General features: G+C 39.8%; 3 protein-coding genes across 11 annotated transcripts in view; 1 reads left to right on the plus strand and 2 right to left on the minus strand.

Annotated features, from left to right (window-relative positions):
* Window positions 1-4,074, plus strand: part of LOC124066728 (target of Nesh-SH3) — a 28,649-nt gene extending 24,575 nt beyond the window's left edge. For all 9 annotated transcript variants that reach the window (XM_046403437.1, XM_046403438.1, XM_046403436.1 and 6 more), the window contains 6 exons: window positions 312-417; window positions 1,267-1,346; window positions 1,943-1,972; window positions 2,063-2,221; window positions 2,736-2,858; window positions 2,946-4,074. In XM_046403437.1, the coding sequence (XP_046259393.1) occupies window positions 312-417; window positions 1,267-1,346; window positions 1,943-1,972; window positions 2,063-2,221; window positions 2,736-2,858; window positions 2,946-3,061 (614 nt within the window). In that variant the 3' untranslated portion in view covers window positions 3,062-4,074. The remainder of the gene's footprint in view (window positions 1-311; window positions 418-1,266; window positions 1,347-1,942; window positions 1,973-2,062; window positions 2,222-2,735; window positions 2,859-2,945) is intronic.
* Window positions 4,075-4,824: 750 nt separating this feature from the next.
* Window positions 4,825-18,629, minus strand: tfg (trafficking from ER to golgi regulator). Its single transcript, XM_046403446.1, has 8 exons — window positions 18,480-18,629; window positions 16,519-16,732; window positions 16,217-16,300; window positions 13,330-13,476; window positions 11,879-12,046; window positions 11,605-11,751; window positions 6,194-6,289; window positions 4,825-6,075 (listed from the first exon to the last, which is right to left on the minus strand). Exons 2-8 carry the CDS (start codon window positions 16,700-16,702, stop codon window positions 5,669-5,671), a joined length of 1,233 nt encoding a protein of 410 aa, XP_046259402.1. The 5' UTR covers window positions 16,703-16,732; window positions 18,480-18,629; the 3' UTR covers window positions 4,825-5,668.
* A 91-nt stretch (window positions 18,630-18,720) lies between these two features.
* On the minus strand, window positions 18,721-20,741 carry jagn1a (jagunal homolog 1a). The gene is made up of 3 exons (XM_046403447.1): window positions 20,595-20,741; window positions 19,993-20,096; window positions 18,721-19,873 (listed from the first exon to the last, which is right to left on the minus strand). The coding sequence occupies exons 2-3, from the start codon at window positions 20,079-20,081 to the stop codon at window positions 19,411-19,413; spliced, it is 552 nt and encodes a 183-aa protein (XP_046259403.1). The 5' UTR covers window positions 20,082-20,096; window positions 20,595-20,741; the 3' UTR covers window positions 18,721-19,410.
* Window positions 20,742-20,846: the final 105 nt, after the last annotated feature.

Below are 20,846 nucleotides of genomic sequence, written 5' to 3' on the forward strand. Positions count from 1 at the left end.
TAACTAATGGTTGCAACTTGGTTGTAATTTGTAGGTAATGAAAATTGATTAATTCTTTATAGATTAATGATGCTAAACGTATTTTGACAAGGCTTTTGGTTGGGGTTTACTTGTTTTTTCCCCTTTAATCCCTTTAATTAGTACAGAAGATCCCTGCAATCTCTTTTCTAGAAAAGAGTCTAATTTAGTAAATGGCTTCTTAATGAGCAATAAACCCTTTGTACTATTCAATGAATGGTCATCAAAAAAAAAGTGAAAAGTGTGAAATCTGTGTTATTTAAAGTCCACTGATATCCTGGCTCCTTTGTCAGAGTATGAAGTTGTATCCACCACTAAAGGACCTAATGGAGAGGAGGTGTCCATACTGACAACCAACCAGACACACACAGCCGTGGAGAATCTCAAACCAGAGAGCAGGTGTGTGACATGTTGTACATATCAGACAAATCATTTCACGGTAAAATTGGACACGCTCCCTAAATATGTTTTTTCTTTCATCTTCCAGTTTGTTATGTACTTATACTGTGCATAGCCAAGTCTATTAGGTCAGTCTAATTTATATATCCCAATATCATAGACCTACGGAATAGACCAACATAATAAAATTCCATTTCCTGTCCTGTTCAGATTGACACAGTCTACTACGTCTCCATACTTGTTACCAGCACCCTCACATTAGCCTCAAGTTTAAAAAATCTGGCCACTGGTAGATAATAAACAATGAATGCTAATCTAACAGGTTAAGGTGGTGGAGCTTCTCCTTAATACAACAGGACTATTATGCATTGCTTAATCCTGTTAGCGCAAGTAGAAGTATCACACAGGTGGACAGGGCTATTATTGATCTTTGTTGAAAGCTGTCTTTAGATTCACATGTACTCCTGCAGCCCATGCAATGAAACATGTTTGCATTTGCACAGACAAAATGGCCAAAAGCTAACAACACAGAAGTTGAGGAAATATGAGTGAAGAGGGTCACTGAGTTTTTAATTAGATCTCAGCATCTGGAGTCTCAGAACTCACCACAGTCCTCCCCTGGGCTGGGTTTGCTGGCCCAACTTTTACAGCACGTGGAATAACCATCAGTACTGTCTGTTTGTGTGTGTGTGTGTGTGTGTGTGTGTGTGTGTGTGTGTGAGACCCATTCTTAGCCATCAAAGGCATGAAAATATTATGTGTCCTGGCTCTGGAGTTTGGAGAAATTTAGACTCAAAACTCCTCAAAGTTTGGATTATGCCTTTTGTTCTCTTTTCTCTTTTATTTCAGTTATGAATTTAAAGTAACACCAAAGAATGAGCTGGGAACAGGACCCTCCAGTGATCCTGTGTCTTTTAGCACAGAATCAGGCAAGTTTTACAAACCATTTAATCCACTAAAGTTGTACTAGAGGAAATTGATATTTATCCTGATAGACGAGACTAATTAGTTAGATGGTGATGCCACTGTATACATTGCTAATTATCAGGCATTGATTAGTATTGCTTTGCCTCACATGAGGTGGGCTATTAGGCAGTTGTTAGTCTAATTATTTCAACATGGCAGCGGGTCTGACTGATTAAGACTTAAGGGTCTCAAGCTCACCAGATGTCCTCTGAGGCTCATTTCTAACAGAGGCATATAATCCACCTGGTGAACAGAGTTAAATTCACACCCCTCATGAAGCTGCTTAAGTGCAGCCCTGAGTTGATCACATGTTTTTTTTTTTTTAACTCCCACTGACAACAATGAGAGAGGAATGCTTTGCTTAATTGGCCTTCTGCCCTTGTGCAATCAAAGCAGCCTGTTGCCTATTGGGACTGAACATTGTAAATAATATGCCAGACGGGCTCTGATCCAAGTCTGGGTTTGACTAGCACAATAATTCAAGATGTCTCACGACTTTGTGTTGATTGTAAGTTGTGCTGATGATGTCATTCATCACAACCTTTTCTCACGATTGTAGCGGATCCACGAGTGAGCGAATATGCTTCAGGTGAGTATCGTCTTTCTTTTTTCTTTTTATCTTGTTTATATAGATAACATGCAGTACATTAAGTTTTTCCATCTAATGAATTTCTCACAGGCAAAGATGCCATCTGGACTCAGTTTCCATTTAAATCCGATGCCTACTCTGAATGCAGTGGAAAGCAGTATGTGAAGAGAACTTGGTACCGAAAGTTTGTGGGAATCCAGCTCTGCAACTCGTTGAGATACAAGATCTACTTGAGTGACTCTCTCAATGGTAATTACGGATTGAAAGTGAATTTATCAGCTGTTCAGGGCCCCCAGGGAATTGCTAATCACATTGAACCTCCACAATGTCAGCTGTGGGGACTTGTTTCAGTAAAAAACAGAACATTTTTTTGACTGTGTTATTGTTAGATAACAAAGAGGAATTTACAATTCATTAATTTTGAAGTGTGTGCTTAGGACCCCTAAAATTGTTTGGCTGGTAACATATCCATGTACGTATCCTTTAATAAGTCGCAGTTTGTGTTGGCTTAATTTTGAGGATTAAATTAGATGTCTGTTAATCCTCAGATGGCAAGATAGTTTGATTGCAAAATAACAAATAATTAAAGAAACATCAGACAACCTGAGAAAATGATGTTGCCACAACAGTAGTAATACTAATTAGGTCAGGAAAGAGCTTGGCTTCTAAATTGAAAATACTATATTTAATACAATACAGATGTCAGACTGTGGTCAGATTTGTTTACAGAGTCAAAATCCCCTTTTGTCTGTCCTCTCTGTAGGGAAGTTCTATAACATTGGAGATCAGACGGGACACGGTGAGGACCATTGTCAGTTTGTGGACTCTTTTCTGGATGGACGAACTGGCAGTCAGATGTCTGCTGACCAGCTACCAAGCAGGCCAGGTACTTTGGTTAACCTTAGACATGAACTGATCATTTTAATTCTGTACTTATGTAGACTCTTATCCCTCCCCTTTGTCTTTGTGTCAGGATTTTATAGAGCGCTGAGACAGGAACCTGTCCACTTTGGAGAGATTGGAGGGAAGTCACATGTTACTTATGTAGGCTGGTATGAGTGCGGCACACCCATACCTGGGAAGTGGTAGAGACCCACAAGGCTATCCAAGAGGGATGAGTTCCTTGGTAGTGAGTAAGAAGACGCCTGACAAGGCCTGAAGGGAGGACAGCCTTTCTTTACCATGGACATTGTAGGCAGGTCTGCCTGTCTGAACTCAGCCTACTGTCCTAGGTATGAACCTGTACAAGACTTAAAGGTGTCACCAACCTCTTTTGAGTGCCTTTGTAACATTGGTCTTAATTTCTGTATTTATCAAAAATGTTGCAACAGACAAAAGACTGCAAGAATTTGGGTGAACCAAAATGTTAAATATGCAGTAATCACAAAGAAAATGTTGGGAAGCTGGCTCCCAAAGTGTAATAACTTGTATGATATTATTTATCAAGGGGCTCTTTGCTGAATATTCTGTTTGTGCTCGGGCATTTGAGATGAGAAAGAAAAAAATTGTTCCCAGTACTTGCGTGTCAATGTGCAGACACATTGGTCATTTGTGTATAGAAAGGTGCCACTCATACTTTCATTGTACATTTGGACTATGTAAAATACAAGTACACACAGACATGCGGAATTGACCTTCTGCTGGCCGTAAGAGATCATTAGCAGTTGCAGTTTGCACAGTATTAGACTTCTGTTCATATATGTATATGGTGTTAAATTCAATTTGTATACCAAGAATCATATAGTTTGATATATTTCAGATAAAGAGTAAAACAGTTTTGCCAAATTGTTGATCTATTGCAAGAAAGCCAAAGCTTGAGCCCAGCATTTCTATGGGGTCATTTGGGAACAAGATTTATGTATTTGTAGTGCTCATTTATATAAGAATAAAATATGTACACAGAGCTTCAATGTGGAAATGTCATAAGCAAATGACATTATTTATGTTTTTGTGTTCAATTTCACAACAAAATGTACATAAAGCTATAAATCTCTGGAGAGAAGTCGACAGGTTTTGTCTACATCTGTCATGATTGCAGTTGTTCCTGATGCACCATTTATGTTTTTAGCAATAAATCTTTTTATATTTGCTATTAATTTCCATTTGACTTAAGTGTCTTGTATGTTAATGTAAAAGTTCAACATGATGGGAAAGCTCTCACGCTTATTCCTTTGTGTAACCAGCACAGGCAGTTTTTGTTTTGTTTTCTTTGGACATAGCCAGGCTAGCTATTTCCCCATTTCCAGTCTTAATTCATAGCTAGGTTAGTTGATATCAATCTCTCGCTGCTAGAAAGCTGACGGGCTCAGTATATTTCCCAAAATGTCTCTGAGGTCATGATGCATTATATCTGGCAGTGTTTTTGTGCTTTTTTCATTCTGATCTGAATTGGTTGAAACACATAAAGATGGATGCCATCCTACAGAATTCAAATTCTGTGAAAGATATTTATGTGTTTTAACTAATATTATGCTGTACTGTATCAGTACTGCACAACATTTACAACAGACAGACACATCTAAAATGAGTGATTTCATTTTGGCACAGGTCAGGTGAAGAGCAACGCTAAATACACTAATCTAAATCATCTTCAATAAATCCTGTGCGCTAAATTCTTCTCACTTAGTGAGACAGTTTGACATGAAAGATCAACCACATATTCGCATGCCACACGTCCCAGCCAACCACAACCCACAGGCAGGAAAACAAAATAAGAATACCAGCATTACTACAGTTTTCCAAATCTGGGTGGAGGAGCAGAGGAAGAGAGAAGCCAAACTTAACAGACATGAACTCAGAAGCCACAAAAAGAGAGAAGGCAAAAACAACATGGGGCCAAGAGCAACACAATATCAAACTGGGTCTCAATCCTTTATTAGGTTCAAGAAAAAAATGTTACAGTTTATACATAAACAACTAATCTCACTTGAAGGTGGAATTTGATTTATTAGTAAAAACCAGTGATAAGATTAAGAGAAAGAGGAGTAGCAAGCTTTACTGGAGGTGATATAACGAACTAAACAAATGAAGCCTTCTTCGTGATACTGGGATCTACACCTCCCATAAGCCATCACTTAGCTAGTGTTCCCAACATGGGGCAGTTTCATTGACATATCATTAATACCAACATGGTGGTGAAATCAAGTTAAAGAACGAAAACAGACAAATGACATGGGTAACTTTTCATTTAGACGGCATCATCATCATCATCACACAGTAACCTGAACATATCCAGCTGACATGTTTGTCACTGACGTGTGGATGCAGCTCTCACTCACTAAATGAAATGTTACCATCGAAAAACACAAAATAATAACAATAAACAAAACAAAAAACAGCCTGTTTTGGTCTTCCAGGTGTGTGCATACAGACTGGTTACATTTTTACAATGACAGATACGATAGGGCAGAGCAGACAGAGGTGGTGGTGACGAGAAGAGGTGAAAATAACACAAGGAACATACACCAGGGCCCGAACAGAGCAGTATGTTGGAGAGACAGCTTACAAACACTAACCATCAGACTGGGGGAGTTTCTTGTTTCATATTTGTTATTTGTACGAGGGTGTGGGGGGGTGGGAGTGGGGGGATGCAGAGCAGTAGACCATATTTCTTGCACCCAGGCCAAACAGTTGAAGCCACATGTAGGGTAGAGGTTGGAGGGGCGTGTGGGCATCAGTAACATCCGCTATCCTCTTTTACCGATATCCAGGGCCTGGCTGAGTGTAGCCTTGGCCGTAAGGGGGGCGATTGCGGGCGTACGGGTTAGCAGCTCCTGGTGGAGGGGTGACGGTGCTGCCTGGAGGTGGGGTGTATCCAGGGCGAGGTTGGTACCCTGAGCCGGGCTGAGAGCTGGGCGGCATGCTGTAGTTAGTAGGCTGGGAGGCCTGGGAGGTATAGTTTTGGGGAGGAAAGGTTCCTGGTGGATACTGCTGGCCTCCTTGAGATGGATGGGGCTGTTGCTGGCCTCCCTGGAAGCCCGGAGCTGGGGCAGGGCCGGAGGCTGGAGCCTGGGAGGAGGGAGGTGCGTAGTTCTGAAACTGCTGCTGTTGCTGCTGTGGCTGTGGTGGGCCTGGCTGAGGGGCTCCGGGCTGAGTGCTGTATCCTGCAGAGAGAGGATGAGGAAGGGGGGAATCTGTTTAATTCATTCTAGAGAGGAAAGACAGCTTCACAACACAGCAGCTACCTTTTTATTTTTAAATGCTGACCAATTTTATTCTTACCAGGGTACTGCATACCATACTGCTGCTGTTGTGGCGGAGCACCTGGTTGCTGAGGTGGGTATCCACCTGGAGCCTGATACTGCTGGTACACTTGACCTAAAGAGACAGGATCAAGGAGAAGCATGATCAGTACACAAGAACCATAAAACAAGATATCCAATACCAAATATAAGCCCATCTGTGGCCCAATTTAAACGTTTGTATCCTGATAAAATCCAGATGTGATTTTATACACTTTCATTTACACCAAGCCCCACATACACAAGCTTTGTTCCAGACCATATGTCTGATGGTTATGTACAATTTTTCCAGGCTACATGCAAATCAAAATCCTAGTCCTAATTCCACATACCACTTACTGAGGCAGTTACAGTTAGGAGGAGTTAATATACATACATGTCTGGGCAAGAGAGGGATCTATTTAGAACTTTATAACATATGGCTCGAATCAGACAGCTACCCAGGATGCATGAAGAAAGACAGAGTGCAAATGGTGTGTCTCTAAGTCTTCACAGAAACATCCGTGCATCTAGACAGAATCACACACAACGGCTTCAATGGAAACAGCTGCATGGCCATTTATTGAAGTGTTGTTGCTCACAGATATCCGTTTACAGTTTGCTCTGAGCTAGAGAGCAGCATGCAGGTGCCCAAGCAGACATGATCACACACACAAACAGACAGAGAAAATGCAATCATTCTTAAGTGAGGCTAACATGTGTGTCCATTACTGAGATATTATAGGCACAGAGACGTGAATGACTCAGAAAAACTTGCTACATCAGGACAAGGAGTTGTCCACTAGACATGCGTTTGCAGACAGTGACTTCCTGTTATGCTTTTATTAACTATGACTCCACCAGTCCACATTGCGTACGTGCACATGTGTAGGACAGTCTCTACCATCTCCAGTTAGCTCACTGATGTACCTTAAATAGTATCTAATATCGTTGGAAGCCTGAAACATCATGTTTCACTTGCCAACAACAGTACATAGAGCAGCATGAAGGGTATTTACTGACATTTTTCTCATCAATGATGCTGTTGCACATCTTTTTTATGTTTCAAAAACCTTTTTTCTTGTTATTTTACACTTGTGCATCAAGTTTTCCATTGAATGCCTGAATGTTCAGCAAACATGCAAAGACCTGGCCAACTAGTGTTTTCCCTTAACGAGGTCGAACTTTTCTCCTGCCTCGCATATAAATTAGGGTGACGACACACGAAAAGCACAAAGAGACGAAGCATAATTCAAGAGGGTTCACAGCTGATAAAACTGGGGCTGATTTTTTTGCTCCCTGGGATGGACGATGCTGTGACACCTGACATTTTTTTACCGCCTGATCAAAGTAAAGCTGAAAAGCTATTAAATTATTCTGTACTGTCTGTACTGCAAACCTCAGTGCACTCAAAAATAACTTTATTTTATATCAATAAGTACACAGTGTAATCCAAGCACCTGAATCTAAGTAACTCAGCAGAAAACAGGCTGCAATAGTCTGGGAGGCAACGAAACGACAATGAAACATTTATATAGAAACTGTGTACCTCTTTAGAGTTTTCTTTATAAGCATTGACGTGGTGTGGCAACCATATGTTATCTCACTGAAAGCCCCTTTAACATGAACACCACAGCCTTTTAACGTAGGAAGGCATGTGTGTTAAATTAGCTTTTTCTCCTGCGTCTGTAATGCATCATGAGTATTACATAAGAGAGATGCGTGGCTGTTAGACCCCTTTGACCTGGGGTGGGAGTTCATTTCACTCTGGATCTATGAGGTCAGCTATGTGTCTGCTGAGCTCACCGGACAAAAAAACGACTGGGGACACACTGAGGACAGAACACAGGTTGGGAGAATGATGTTGATTGGAACAAAGAAGCAGTTGGCTGTAGTTCTGCTGACCTCTAAGCATGCCTCAAGATGGAGTCATGAGAACAAGGTCCTATTTTTAAATAAACATTTCACAAAAAACACACGTCTGCCCATCTGATAAACTGCCTCATGCTAATTTGTGAGCATTTCTCCATGTGTTTACAGTTTCTTCCTTTCTTGCCAGATGTAAATTACTGCCAAGGGTCTATCAGCATCTGTCAGACAACAGGTTGAAATCTTTACCATGTTCTTGTTATGGGTCTTGTTAGCAACATTCTTATAGTAATAAGTAACCTGAGCTTGCATTGAAAGGGAGCTTAAGGTTACTTTTAAAAAGTCAACACGTGCTCAGCTGGCATCCAACTGTTGCTATTACAACTGTTGTGCATCATCTGGTTGTTATGATTTGACCTGAGGCTATCATATTGATGAACAGTTTGCAGACAGAGACAATAATAACGTGAGGACAAAGAGTGAGGAAAGGAGCCAGGCAGGAGTTAAATGTTAAATGTACCTGTGTGCCAAACATCTACAGCAAGGGGAGGATGAACTGTTTGTTGCCATGTTGGGTTGGGTTTTCGATAAAAATTCCTTCTAAGAGGCGGCTTGTAATGTGTGTGAGGTTGAGTAGTGAACACAACTGAGCAGAAGGGAAGTGACGAGGGAATGCAAACGGAGCAGAATTCAGCAGTAAATTGTCAATCTGGCAATAAATATACAGTATAGATTAGTGTGACAGTTAATAAACACTGCAGCTTCCCTTTACAAAAAAAAGTCTTGTTTGTTGTTTCCCCAACTGCTGGAAAAGTGAGCGTGGTTATACAAACCTCTGTATTTTCTGACTAAAGTCTGGAAGCTGTGCAGGAAAGGCTAACATGCAGACATCGTCCCTTTATTTTGAGGAAAATATTGCAATTTTTTTTCCCCCAATTTTTTCATTTCGGAGCACATGTGCTCCTTGAGAAAAAAGCTGGAACTAATGTTAAACTAGAAAATATTTAACATTATTAATTATATAAACATGGAAATTACAATTGCTGCCATAAGTCCTGGTTCAGAAATACTGCATTTCTAGTCCTTGTGCTTTTGAAGAAAAAGAAACAACCATGAAAAGCTTGCAGCTGAGCCAGCTGTTTATGTACAACATGGAGTGTCCCTGGCTAACCCAGTGACTGAATAAGCGTTCCTTCTGGATAAGTCTTATTGAGCCCTCTGGATAGGCCATGCTACGCTAAGCCAAACCACAAACCACCACTTAAATTGAAGTAGTCATACCACATGTGTGCTGATCTTCAGTGTTGCAGGTGTGGTGAGGAGTGAGCAGTGTGACTGCTCTGAGAGCAAGTTACTCCTTTGCTCCAATGGCCTCCTCCCTCACTTTGGCCAAGGCACAAGCTGAAATCCAATCCACTAACAGCAAAGTAACAAACAATAAGAAATGCCCCTCTGCATCTGCACCTGCCTGGGCCTTTCTACACAACAAAAGGACAAACAAGTCGGCAAATTCCCTGATGTTACTCCCAAAGTGATTTACTTGGATAAAGGAAACAGACATATGAGATTGGCACAGAAGTCCCTTTCCTCCCCTGAGCTGGATCACAGAATGGTACTGTGCTGAGAAAATTGAGTAAAATAAATCTTGTTTGATTTTGGCAACATCATGCCTGATTCTTTGTTCATTTATCTTTATCTAGGCCTTGGGTCTGCGTCCACCATGTGCACGTGAAAGATCTCACACGAGAGAGCGGGATGTGATAAGGTCTCTTCTCAAATTCCATGGATACTCTTGTTTATACAGTGTTGATTAAGACACCACAGCAGCAAGACTCAAGAATAATTTCTCATTCAGTGAAATGTGCTGCTTCAACAGTAGAATGGATCTGATCCCCAAAAACCAAGAAAGTGTTTGCTTAGAACACATTCAATAAGCTGAGCATCTGTGAACTACAAACAGTACATATAAAATGGTTAAAGAGGATTTTGAATATCCTATCTTTTATTGTCCAAAATCTATTGATTTGACTGAAGTTATTTGCTTTCAATTCCTTAGTTTTCTTTATTCATATTAATATTCTTCCACCTTATCTTACAACTGGTGGGATGAAAGTGATGATGACTGCACTCCAATGAGAAATAAAAAGGTAAGTAGAATTTATCCAACACAGCTCACTAAACAAGGGTAGTACAGTCATGTCTGGTGGATTCTTTGATCCCAGTCTGTCATACATGTATTAAATTAGATTATTATTGTTTTCAGAGTATGGCATGAAATTACATCTCACACATAAGTAGGATCAGACTGACTGTGGCAGTAGCAGTGAATGTTTTTGGAGTAAATCCTTTAGTCACACTTATAAAGAAAAGGAAAGGGGGTCATTTTGCACAACAGGTCTGTGTGTATACACTGTGTGTGCATACACCATAGTTGAGACAGGACTGAACTCATATGAACATGATGAAAATAGTAAAAACTGCAGTTTCAAGTGTTTATGATTTAGAAAGTTTTCATTACTTTTTACTGTGGTACTGTGTGTGTGCAAATGGACACACAAGCTTGGACATTTATACAGAACACATGACCCTGGACAGCTTTTTTGGTACTGTTTCTTTTGTTTAACTTAATGTAATCTTCTATTGCCTGTATGTATTTTTGCCCCTCCAATCAATGGATTTATTTCTTTGGATAACAAAGAAAAAAAATGTCACATTAAAGAAATATGACACTACCTAACTTATCAGTTATTAAAATAAACTGAGAGCAACGTTTGTCTGGATGGTGGCCTCTTACATCTACTGCAAGAGCCAATACAACTAATGTAGGATGTTTCAAAGATAAATTTCCTAACCTGTAAATCAAATCATACCAGTTCAAAGTCACCATGGGAAAAGAGCACAAAAGAGCTTGGACTGGTAGCTTAGGTCAAAACATTCAAACTCACTCATCAGGAGGTGACATTTTTATGAGGCTACATTTGTGTATTTTTTTCCATGACAAAAATTGATGTGGTTCACCTGCCCTGGAAAACTTCAAGGAAACTGAAATGAAATTTAGGTCAAATAATATCTGTGTTTAAAAACTAATCACAGGGACCACTGATGCCGTGCATCACCAAGCCAAAGCGTCGGTATTTGACAACCTGTGAATGAGGCTCAACAATCAGAAATCTTTCTTAAATAACATAATTCAGGTTGTGCTTGTGTTCAAAGAAAGCAAATAAAGTTTTTTCACCTTGCATTCCCATGACTTTGACTGCAGCATCATTTGTGTTTATTTGCTCTGAACGGAAATACCTGACTGTTCATTAGTCATAAAGCAAGCAGGCAACCAAACTAATTGATGTGACCTGTCTGCTGAATGTCTCCTCTGACCTGTTTCAACCATGGATAGTAGTGATGAGGATCTGTTTTTTTTTTTAATATCCGCATCCACCCAAGCCTTTATGAAAGTCAATCCTCCAATACACTTTGCACTGACAAGATGATCGTGTTGTGGTTCCTGTGTCTGTTTGGAATTTATTGGGGATGCATGTATCTCACCATCCATGCCAGCTGGGGGTCCCTGCTGTACTCCAGGATAGGGAGCTTGTGGTTGGGGGGGCACTGCTGGCTGAGGTGCTGCAGAAGAAGAGGAGGCGATGCTGTCAGGAGTTCCTGAGCGTTCCTCTGGTGCAACCGCTGGAGGAGCTACTCAGACAGCACAGTGGGAGACAGACATGCAAAGAGGATATTCATTTTTAACATGACATGTATATACTGAGGCAACACAAACACTTATAAAGATAATTTTCTGTAGTTCGATAGTATGCAATACCTGGGGCCTGGTCTTCACTCAGGCCAAAAGCTGAGATGACGTTCTTGTTGACCTCATCCTGGTTTTTTAATGGATCAAAGGCTGACATGCTGGCTGCGCTGACTGGAGTGGCCTGTTTCACAGTGGGGTCTGTTGCCACCACTTTTCCTTCACGTCCATCCACTGATTCTAGAAACACCATCACGTTTAAGAACCAGCAGATACAAATACAAAATGAGGCAATGATGCAATGCATGTACAGAACAATTTGCGCTTGTTTGAATCTGCTATAAAAAAGGAGATCTGTTATTACACCATTAACACAGACCTGTAGCACAAGGGGGATGGGGGTTTGAGTATTCTTCACAAACACTGCCCAAGTCTCATAAAAGACCTTTATTATACTCCCACTGCAAGCAGTGTGCCAGACTGTAAGCTACACAGCCTAATACAGCCAAATCACATAAGAATATTATGTAAAGAATATGTACTTGTTTGCTCACCATGAATTACAATCTGTGGTCAGTTTTAATATAGCAGCCTGCAACCATACTGTTATATGACTGCACATGTTCCTTGGTCAAATGCTTTGGTCAGTTGTGATGACAAGGGAAGGTTGTCTTCAAGCTTGAGATGTGCATATGTGTGTGGGTGTGTGTGACCACAGTCAAACTGGACAGAATCAGTATGACTGCAGTATGTCATTAAAGCTGCAAATGTAGTGTATAATTCCAGACAAATCTTCTTATAAAAAGAGTTATTAAATTATTCCAACAACGACTGACCCTTGAAAGCTGTCTCAGTCTGGTGCCAGCATCCCTGTGGTTTATATTCTATTCTGCCAGTGAGCATGTGGAATGTGAACAAGTGTTATTTGTTAACGAAGCCGCGTGATTTCCATCAGTCAGATTAAGAGATCTAAAAGACTGATCTGACAAAAAAAGTGAGAATAAGTCAAACCACCTGGACTGTGTGTAAATATACATGTGTTTGAGATGTAAATTCATTCAAATTAAAAACTATAATTCTGACTATCTATTGATATTAGTATGTGTGAGTGCTTTTCACCAATAAGCAGAGGTTAACGACGTTGAATCTCATGTTACAAAAAGAGCAGTTGTGGACGCTAATGAAGGAAACACAGCAAATGCAAAGTGTACATGTAATAGCAGCCTGACTGATACTGGATTTTTGAGGCTAATCACAGCAATATACAAATAATCTTGTTACCAATCCCTTTGATTTATTTATGTTTGACAAAGACACATACTGAGAAGGACATTTGAACAGTTGAAAAATCAGCCTGTTGGTGCTCTCTGGTGGTCAAGCTATGTAATATTGATATCTTTTCTAAATTTCTAATATTGTTTGGCAATTTTATACTGTAATTTCTTGCTACATACTGGCCAACATACACATATGCTGATTTACACATATATACAATTACATGTTATGTGTACACAGGGGCTTACCACTGTCTGGTGCTGTAGCAGACAGACCAGGCTCTGTGGGGGGCTCCAGGCTATCCAGGAGGTTGTTGACTTTATTCCTTAGCTCAATGAGCTCCCTGCGCAAGTACTTGACCTGACTAGACTCCAAAGGCCGTGGCTGTCCATTCACTGCACATAGTGAGAAACAAAGACAGGACATAAGTGAGCAAATCAAGAAACATCCTTGTTATTTGTTTTGGGAATATGGTTGAGCAAAGTCAAACAATTCTCCATCTCTGCACAGCCAACTCCAGTTGTCTGTTAGACCTCAAGGAGGGTGATGGATAGAACTTGACTCCTGATTACTTTTACAGAACAATATCCTAGTTCACATCTTTATTAATGATGTGAACTAGGATGTTTTTAAACAATTCTAAGTCTGGATCTCATTAACTTTGTTCATTTTTCACTTGGGGTGATGGTGTCTTGCATTTGAACTGCACGCTGATGTATACTGCAGTCTAGATCTGAGTTACAGCCATGAGCCTGCACAGAAATGTGTCAGCAGCCAAGCAGATGGTAAACCAAATTAAATGTTAGCAGTAAAATCAAATGACTGATTGTAGAAGACTAACACTAACTGACAATGTACTGCTACCACAGAGAAGCATATGAAGTTCAGATTAAGGCAAAATGTTATTCGTTATACTATCAGCCCGGCATTTTTTTCACTGCTAAATTTTGAATAGTGGAAGGTCAAAATGTATGGTATGGCTATCAGCACAAAACAGCACAGTACTGTACAGTAACATCTGCTAATGTAAAATAAACACAGCGGATACTTGAATTCTGCAGTTCATTGTTATGTAAAGGCATTTAATTCTACACTAAGCAAGAGTGCACTGTGAATGATGATTTGCCCCAGTTCTGCTGGCTCCACACTCAATACCTGGGATTACAGCGATCACATGGCTGAATCTAATAAGACATTTAAAATATTATCCGGGATGACAGAGGGAGCTTCATCTTCAATCCCTGCCAGCAAGACATTAGCTAACAACAGAGCCTGGGATTGCTGGGCAAAAGGGCACTGGTTTGTCATGCTTACTAAACCAAACGAAAAGTCCATTATTACACTGCCAATCTGCAGGAAACAGAGCACAAAGTTCTTCACACTCTTTGACCGTATTTGACCTGCAATTCTTAATCTTCCCTCTACAATTTTGTGTTGTGTTGAGGAGTATAATTTCCACTGAGAGATCTCACATTCCTTTCTCTCACACAAGTTTCTCTGTTTGAGTTCATAATGCCAAACAGAGATGCATTAAGTCATGCGGCTCTTCGCTGAAACATGGACTGCCACGAGATTCCAGATATTCTCACTCACTTTGAATACAGAAACATGTCCAAAAATATCAGCTCCACGTGAGGGCATGACATGCAAGGAAGAGCGAGGGCTCAGATTTGATTGGGAGGAAGTAAATATAAAAATTCTTAAAGAGAGAGAAAAAGCTCAGAGCTCCTGGCTAATAACAGCAGCAAGAGGACAGGAAATATCATGTTATCATTACAAATTCAAGAGCAGAGTGAGTTACTGTATTTTTAACTTCTGCGCAAGCCATTTAGAATCTAGATTTTCAAATCTAGATTTGATGATGAAATTTGTAGGATGCAAGTCCATAGTGACACCATATCTTAAAGATCAACTTCAATTGATGCCTAAATTTCCATACTGGACTTTCTACCACAATAATATTTCCTGGCAGGAAGGAGAAAGCTCTGAAACACAATTTAGACTATTCAACAGCTAAACACTGGAACATAGTCCTGGCTTTAAATGAACAACATTTACAGGAAATAGAACGATGCATTAACATTAACGAAAACACATGTAATGTAGATATGGCCTGCCAGGAGACAAAATCAGTGAAAACATCCAGCTGTATTTGGACATTTACAAAATAAGTGGCCTGTTTTTTGCCATGATTGTAAGAACACTGTGCCAAATGGCAGGTCTGACGAGTGCAATTCAGTGTCAGCTGGGATCAGCTACACTCCTGCTTGACACTTCAAAGGACAAGTGGGTATAGCTAATAAATGGAGGGATATAATACAGGTACCAAAATTATATTGAGTTCTCAAAACATTATGCATTTAACAATTTTTTTTTCACAAAACAGACAAATTCATCAATAGCTTAAATAAAAACATGCTAAGAGTATGTCTATATTTATTGTCAGTGTCTGTAAAATATGTATATTATAAAGTTCAAGTTATAATTTTCTATCAACGTTTAGTAATCAAACCAGAAAGAAATCACCATTTAAACATAAAGCTGCATGTACATGACACATAGTCACCGGGTGTGTCTTCACTTTATTTAACATGTTGTTACTGGTGAAAAAACAGGTCTCAATCTGACACGTTAAGGTGAGGCTAACTGGTTGTTTGTGAAATATAATTCATTTTTCTGTAGCCTACACCTGAACTCAAATAGCCACAGGGGTATTGAATGATTGAATTTAGTTGGGCTGGCATACACTTAAGATTAAGATAAGGAACCAGTATAACTGGGCTTTTCCGAACGCGTTCATCTATTGTGTATCATTTTGTTGACTGAACAAGAAACACATAGAAATTCCACTTCAAATCAGTCAGAATGGAGAGCAGACACTTAATTTGGAGAGAAAAGAACAAAAGTTTGTTGAGTGAAACATAAGCTGGACTGCCCTCAAGTGACTGCTTACTGTAACAGCTGAGGTCAGACATCTTAGTCTACAGTTTATGATGTTGACCATTATGACACTATCATATGATTTAAGACAGATATCTACTGACTTTAAGTTTGGACTCTTTATGGCAACATTCACTTGCATGACTGTGTATATCTACAAAAGGGTGACAGATAGGAAATGCTTCAATAACTTACCAAACAAAGTCAATTTGAGTATTCTACTGCACTGGATGGCAAAGGAGAGGTCAGAGCTATCAAAGATGGTGATGAGGTCATCATCTAGAAAAAAAGGAAAAGAGAGACACTGTGATCACTATAAGGGAACTTAGCTTTAATAAAGATAACACAAAAGAAAAAGAAAGCCTCTTTTTTTCCTTGCTGGAAGTACATGCTCAAATGACAAAGTCAATAACTTGATCAAGTAATAGTTATAATGTGTTGGCCAGACATTTTCAACCTTAAGAACAATTAGGACAAATGGTCTATTTCTGACTCACCTTCATCCTTGTATTTGATGGTAACCTCATCATTACTCTGCAGCTTTCCCCTGAAGACGCGTTGCATCATCAGCACTAGCTCATCATAAGTAATGTCTTCATTATGGATAGGGATGCGTCTGATGTCATCGCCCAACTGGGCTTTGATGATCAGCTTCCCGCTCAGGTCCAGCTGACCGTTCATGGTGCCGTCCGACCTATTCTGTTCCCACAACTTAACAGGGTCAGAGAGGAGAGGTAGTTTTAAAAAGAACCAATGACATACCTGCTGTCCCAGCTTTCCTTCTCTTGTTCTCAGTGCTAATTAGGGCCAGTTTGAACATTATTGCTGAACTGAACTGGATTAGCTTTGATCATAATTGATAATTAGAGAGGAAAAGATGTAATTAATGAAATTAGTCTAGGAGGTCACAAATAGCCAGCAATATGCAGCACCATACAATGACTGCAAGATTATCACTCTTTGCTCACGAACAAATTATCACTAAACACCAAAATGTATGTATGTCTGTGTAAGCAGGTTAACAGGCAAAGGGAAGTGGTTGGTGTGAGAGTTGTTATTTATGCTCAGCGTGTGGTTATGTCATTAACAACACAATGGGATTACATTTGATTAGCAGCTCCTCTTCATTACAGAGTTTTACTGTGATAATTACAGAGGACAGAGGGGGACAGAGCTACTCCTTACCCAGGGTTTGATCTAATATTCTCCCTCAGTCTATAACAATGAGGCTATCTTCCCACAAGGTTTATACTCATTATAATCCAAAATCCAATCAAGATATCATAGTATCACAGTTTAACTTGAACTGTAAAGTCTAAGGGTCAAAAATCACCCAGTGAAGTGGCAACACCTCTGTGCTAGTATAGAGCTCCCTACAGACTTTGACCCAAAATATCAAGTATTTTGATAAGAGAATCAAAGTCTAGCTATGTTCAGTGTATTTTTCAGAGAAATATAAAGTAATAATTTGCATGCTAGGCAGGCTGGTATACAATAATTGATCTGCATTGTAACTGTAACTTACGTCTTACGTTCATTCAGATAAGTTAACCTCAAAAATGTGTGATAAATTAACAGTACTCATCGATCGTGTATCGTTACTGGTTTGATTTAGTATGGCGTTAGCTGCTGATGTTCTAGGCTGGAGAAAATAATGTGAATTTAATTCCAGAAAGGCTAAGGCTTTGACTGTCTTAGCCAGATGCATAATTGGCTGGATGCTAGGGATTGTGTGGTAGCTAACGTTTAGCATAATGTTATAGTTTTGTTAAATCGGAACAATAACAAACTACATTCTGCCAAAACTGTCTCTACCAAAGAAACATTTGATATATCTGACTTAAATGTTTAAAACGGCATTGTCACATGGCAAGTCTAGCTGACGCTGTTTGTAAAATTATCTCAATCGCAGAGTCATCTGTCAATGGCCCATGGACAGCAATGTAGGGAGTGCTAACGTTTGCTAGGCCGTTTCATCATTGCTATGTTAATGACGACGATATAATCTAAGTTTGCGAAATAAAAAACAAATAATATCGCTAATGTCTCATTATAGAGCTCAATAAGTTACGGTAAAAACGCCTTAATTTCACTTTAAAACAATCAGTGGGCAAATGAGATTTGTTGGTAACTTGAAATAGCCAAGTTACCTTTAAAAGGCATCCAGAGCAGGGTAAACCAGCGTTTATTTAGTAATGTATCAACTTTACTCTCAGAAAAATCGGAATACACTCGGAACAGGTGTTTTTATGAATAACTTCCGACAAATCAGTCTCGACACCTGTTTGGATGAGCTAGCTCACTGCGTAGCGACCGTAACAGCTGCCCAGCTACCAAGCTAACTACTTAGCTTATTAGCTAGGAGCATACCACTTAAACAGGGAGAGCAAAGAAACTTCTACGTGCTTAAAACTAAATCATACTATGGACAGACCCAATAGAAAACAAAGTTGTTTACCTGAATCAGACGACTTGACCACGCTGTACTTCACAGGTTTCCCCCCAAACCGTGAAAATTGAATCAGTTAGCTAGCCTAGCTAGACCCGGGTGTCAGCATCAGGAAGTCTCCTCCAAACTGTCAACGTCAACCAGTACGTGGCATTCATTGAGCGCAGGCGCAAACCATCTGGGACAAAGAGCACTCATCAAACATCAGTGGTAAAAAGTTTAAAAGATCATGAATTATAAGACGTTGAACAGCATTTACTTTATTTTTATTTAGTTTACAAGGCATATTTTATTTATGTACACAGGCTTTATAAACTGGCTTTCTTATGCTTAATGAGAATGCACCAAAACACAACAGCACGGGTAACTATTGTGATTACCACCTTCCTTTTTAATAGTTTACATACACTCTGAAGGAAAGAAAATATTGCGAGAGGTAGACTTAATGAAGGAGATAACATCAGCACATCTGCAGCAAAGGTAAACCTGCTTCCTTAAACACATACGGTTGCGATTTCTAAGCAAAATGTTTGTACTGGAAAAATCACTGACCCACTTGTGAGTATGAGCTATTCTGTTTAAAACATGGCAACACTTATTTCATTGTCCCAAATAACTCGTTTATCTGTTTGAACAAAGCTGTAGTCTAGGCTCAGAGATAAACAGGGTGTAAAGTGACTGAATGCCATTTGCGGATGTTGCTTTGATGCCACTCCTGATCGCAGGTGCTAGACACTTATCATCTGCTTTAAATAATCATGACAAAAATCCAGGTTCCTGCAAAAATCATACATCTTGCTTTATTTTACATCTATGCCACTAGTGTCAAACATATGATGTAACATGATAATGATGGCTGTGTAAATAAACACAAATAAGACTTATAACTTAACTGTACAAATTACTTAAAGTTTCCCAAGTCACAGTTTTTGTCACTAAATTATTTCTTCTTCTTCTCCTGAGTGGTATTGAACCATGAGTCTAATAGCTTTTTCATGTAATATAACTGCCAGGCGTGCACTTGAACAGCAATCACCATAATTAGGTACATAACAGTCACAGCAGAGAAGCCAAAAATGAAGCGGTAGGCCTTCCCATGGCGGTAGAGCTGTTGTGCTACAGGAAACATCTCCATTCCACCATAAATGAGAGGTGCCACAGAAAACAGCCCTGCAGTGATCATGGATATGACCATGTAACTGATATTATTCTTTGGAAGTGACATGCTGCTGCAGAGCAGAGGGAGGAAGCTGAGCAGGTATGGGTATTCCCACTGATATGGCATCGACACTGTGTCATGTGACACCAGGTTGAAATGGCTGACAGTCACCTGTGCTGCCACCAGCAGCCAGATCAGAAGGTGGACCAGGTTTAACTTCCGTACTTCCGACTTCAAGGAAGCACTGTAAAACAGATAAGCAAGGTACATTAGTGATCCTTGATGATGTCTATTCAGCTATTCACATATAACATTCATGACATATGACATGATTTATATCAGAAATAGATAAAGGGTACTTACCTCATTTGGTAATGTGGGGCCACCCTCTCCCTGAGTTTGAAGTCATTTCCATTGGTACCAGCAGCTCTGGGACCAGCACGCGATGTCATGATGAAGGAAACCTACTGACATACAACATATATCTTATTTAAGAAGCCAAAGCTTGACAGAACACGGGCTACAACTTTAAATGTGCCATTCAATTTCCTAAATACCAAGGTGACGTCGTCATATTGCTTGTTTAGCAGCAGTCCAAAGCCCAAATATGTTCAAAATACTCGAACATATTTAATTAAAGACACAAAACTATGCTATCAGACGAGAGAAAATCAAGTACATAACGTCATAAAATCAACCGCAGTAAGCGAGACTTTTGTCTAATTCTGATAACAAGGTGCTAACAACTATTTAAATTAAAAAGGATAAATTCCAGGTATATAAATTGGGCAACTGTATCGACTTGAAGCAGGCTTGCGCGTTAGCTGCTGTTGCTAGCTAACCTAATTCAGCATTACCTTTTAACAGATAGGCACTGAATGTCGCTGTATTATTAGCATTTACAGTAGAGAACAACAGAATAGAGTTTGCCACCGTGTAATATTTTGATTTCTACCAATGCTTACCTAGACGTTTTTCCTTGTCGTTTGGCTGAACTCCTTGTTAGAAATTGTGCAAACAAAAGATGTGACAAATGGATGTTGTAAACAGTTCTGCGCATGTGCAAAAGCTCTACCGAACCCCCTCCTACCGCAGCTTCAGCATCTCTCCTCCCGCACAGCAGAGAGCCAGCTGTAGCTATGACGCCCATTCATTCAGTCGTTGTAACTGACGTTTTCAGCATTCAACCAATTAGCTAACGTTCCTGTCGACATTTC

The sequence above is a fragment of the Scatophagus argus genome, chromosome 11 (genome assembly GCF_020382885.2).
Source record: "Scatophagus argus isolate fScaArg1 chromosome 11, fScaArg1.pri, whole genome shotgun sequence".
Lineage (NCBI taxonomy): Eukaryota > Metazoa > Chordata > Actinopteri > Scatophagidae > Scatophagus > Scatophagus argus.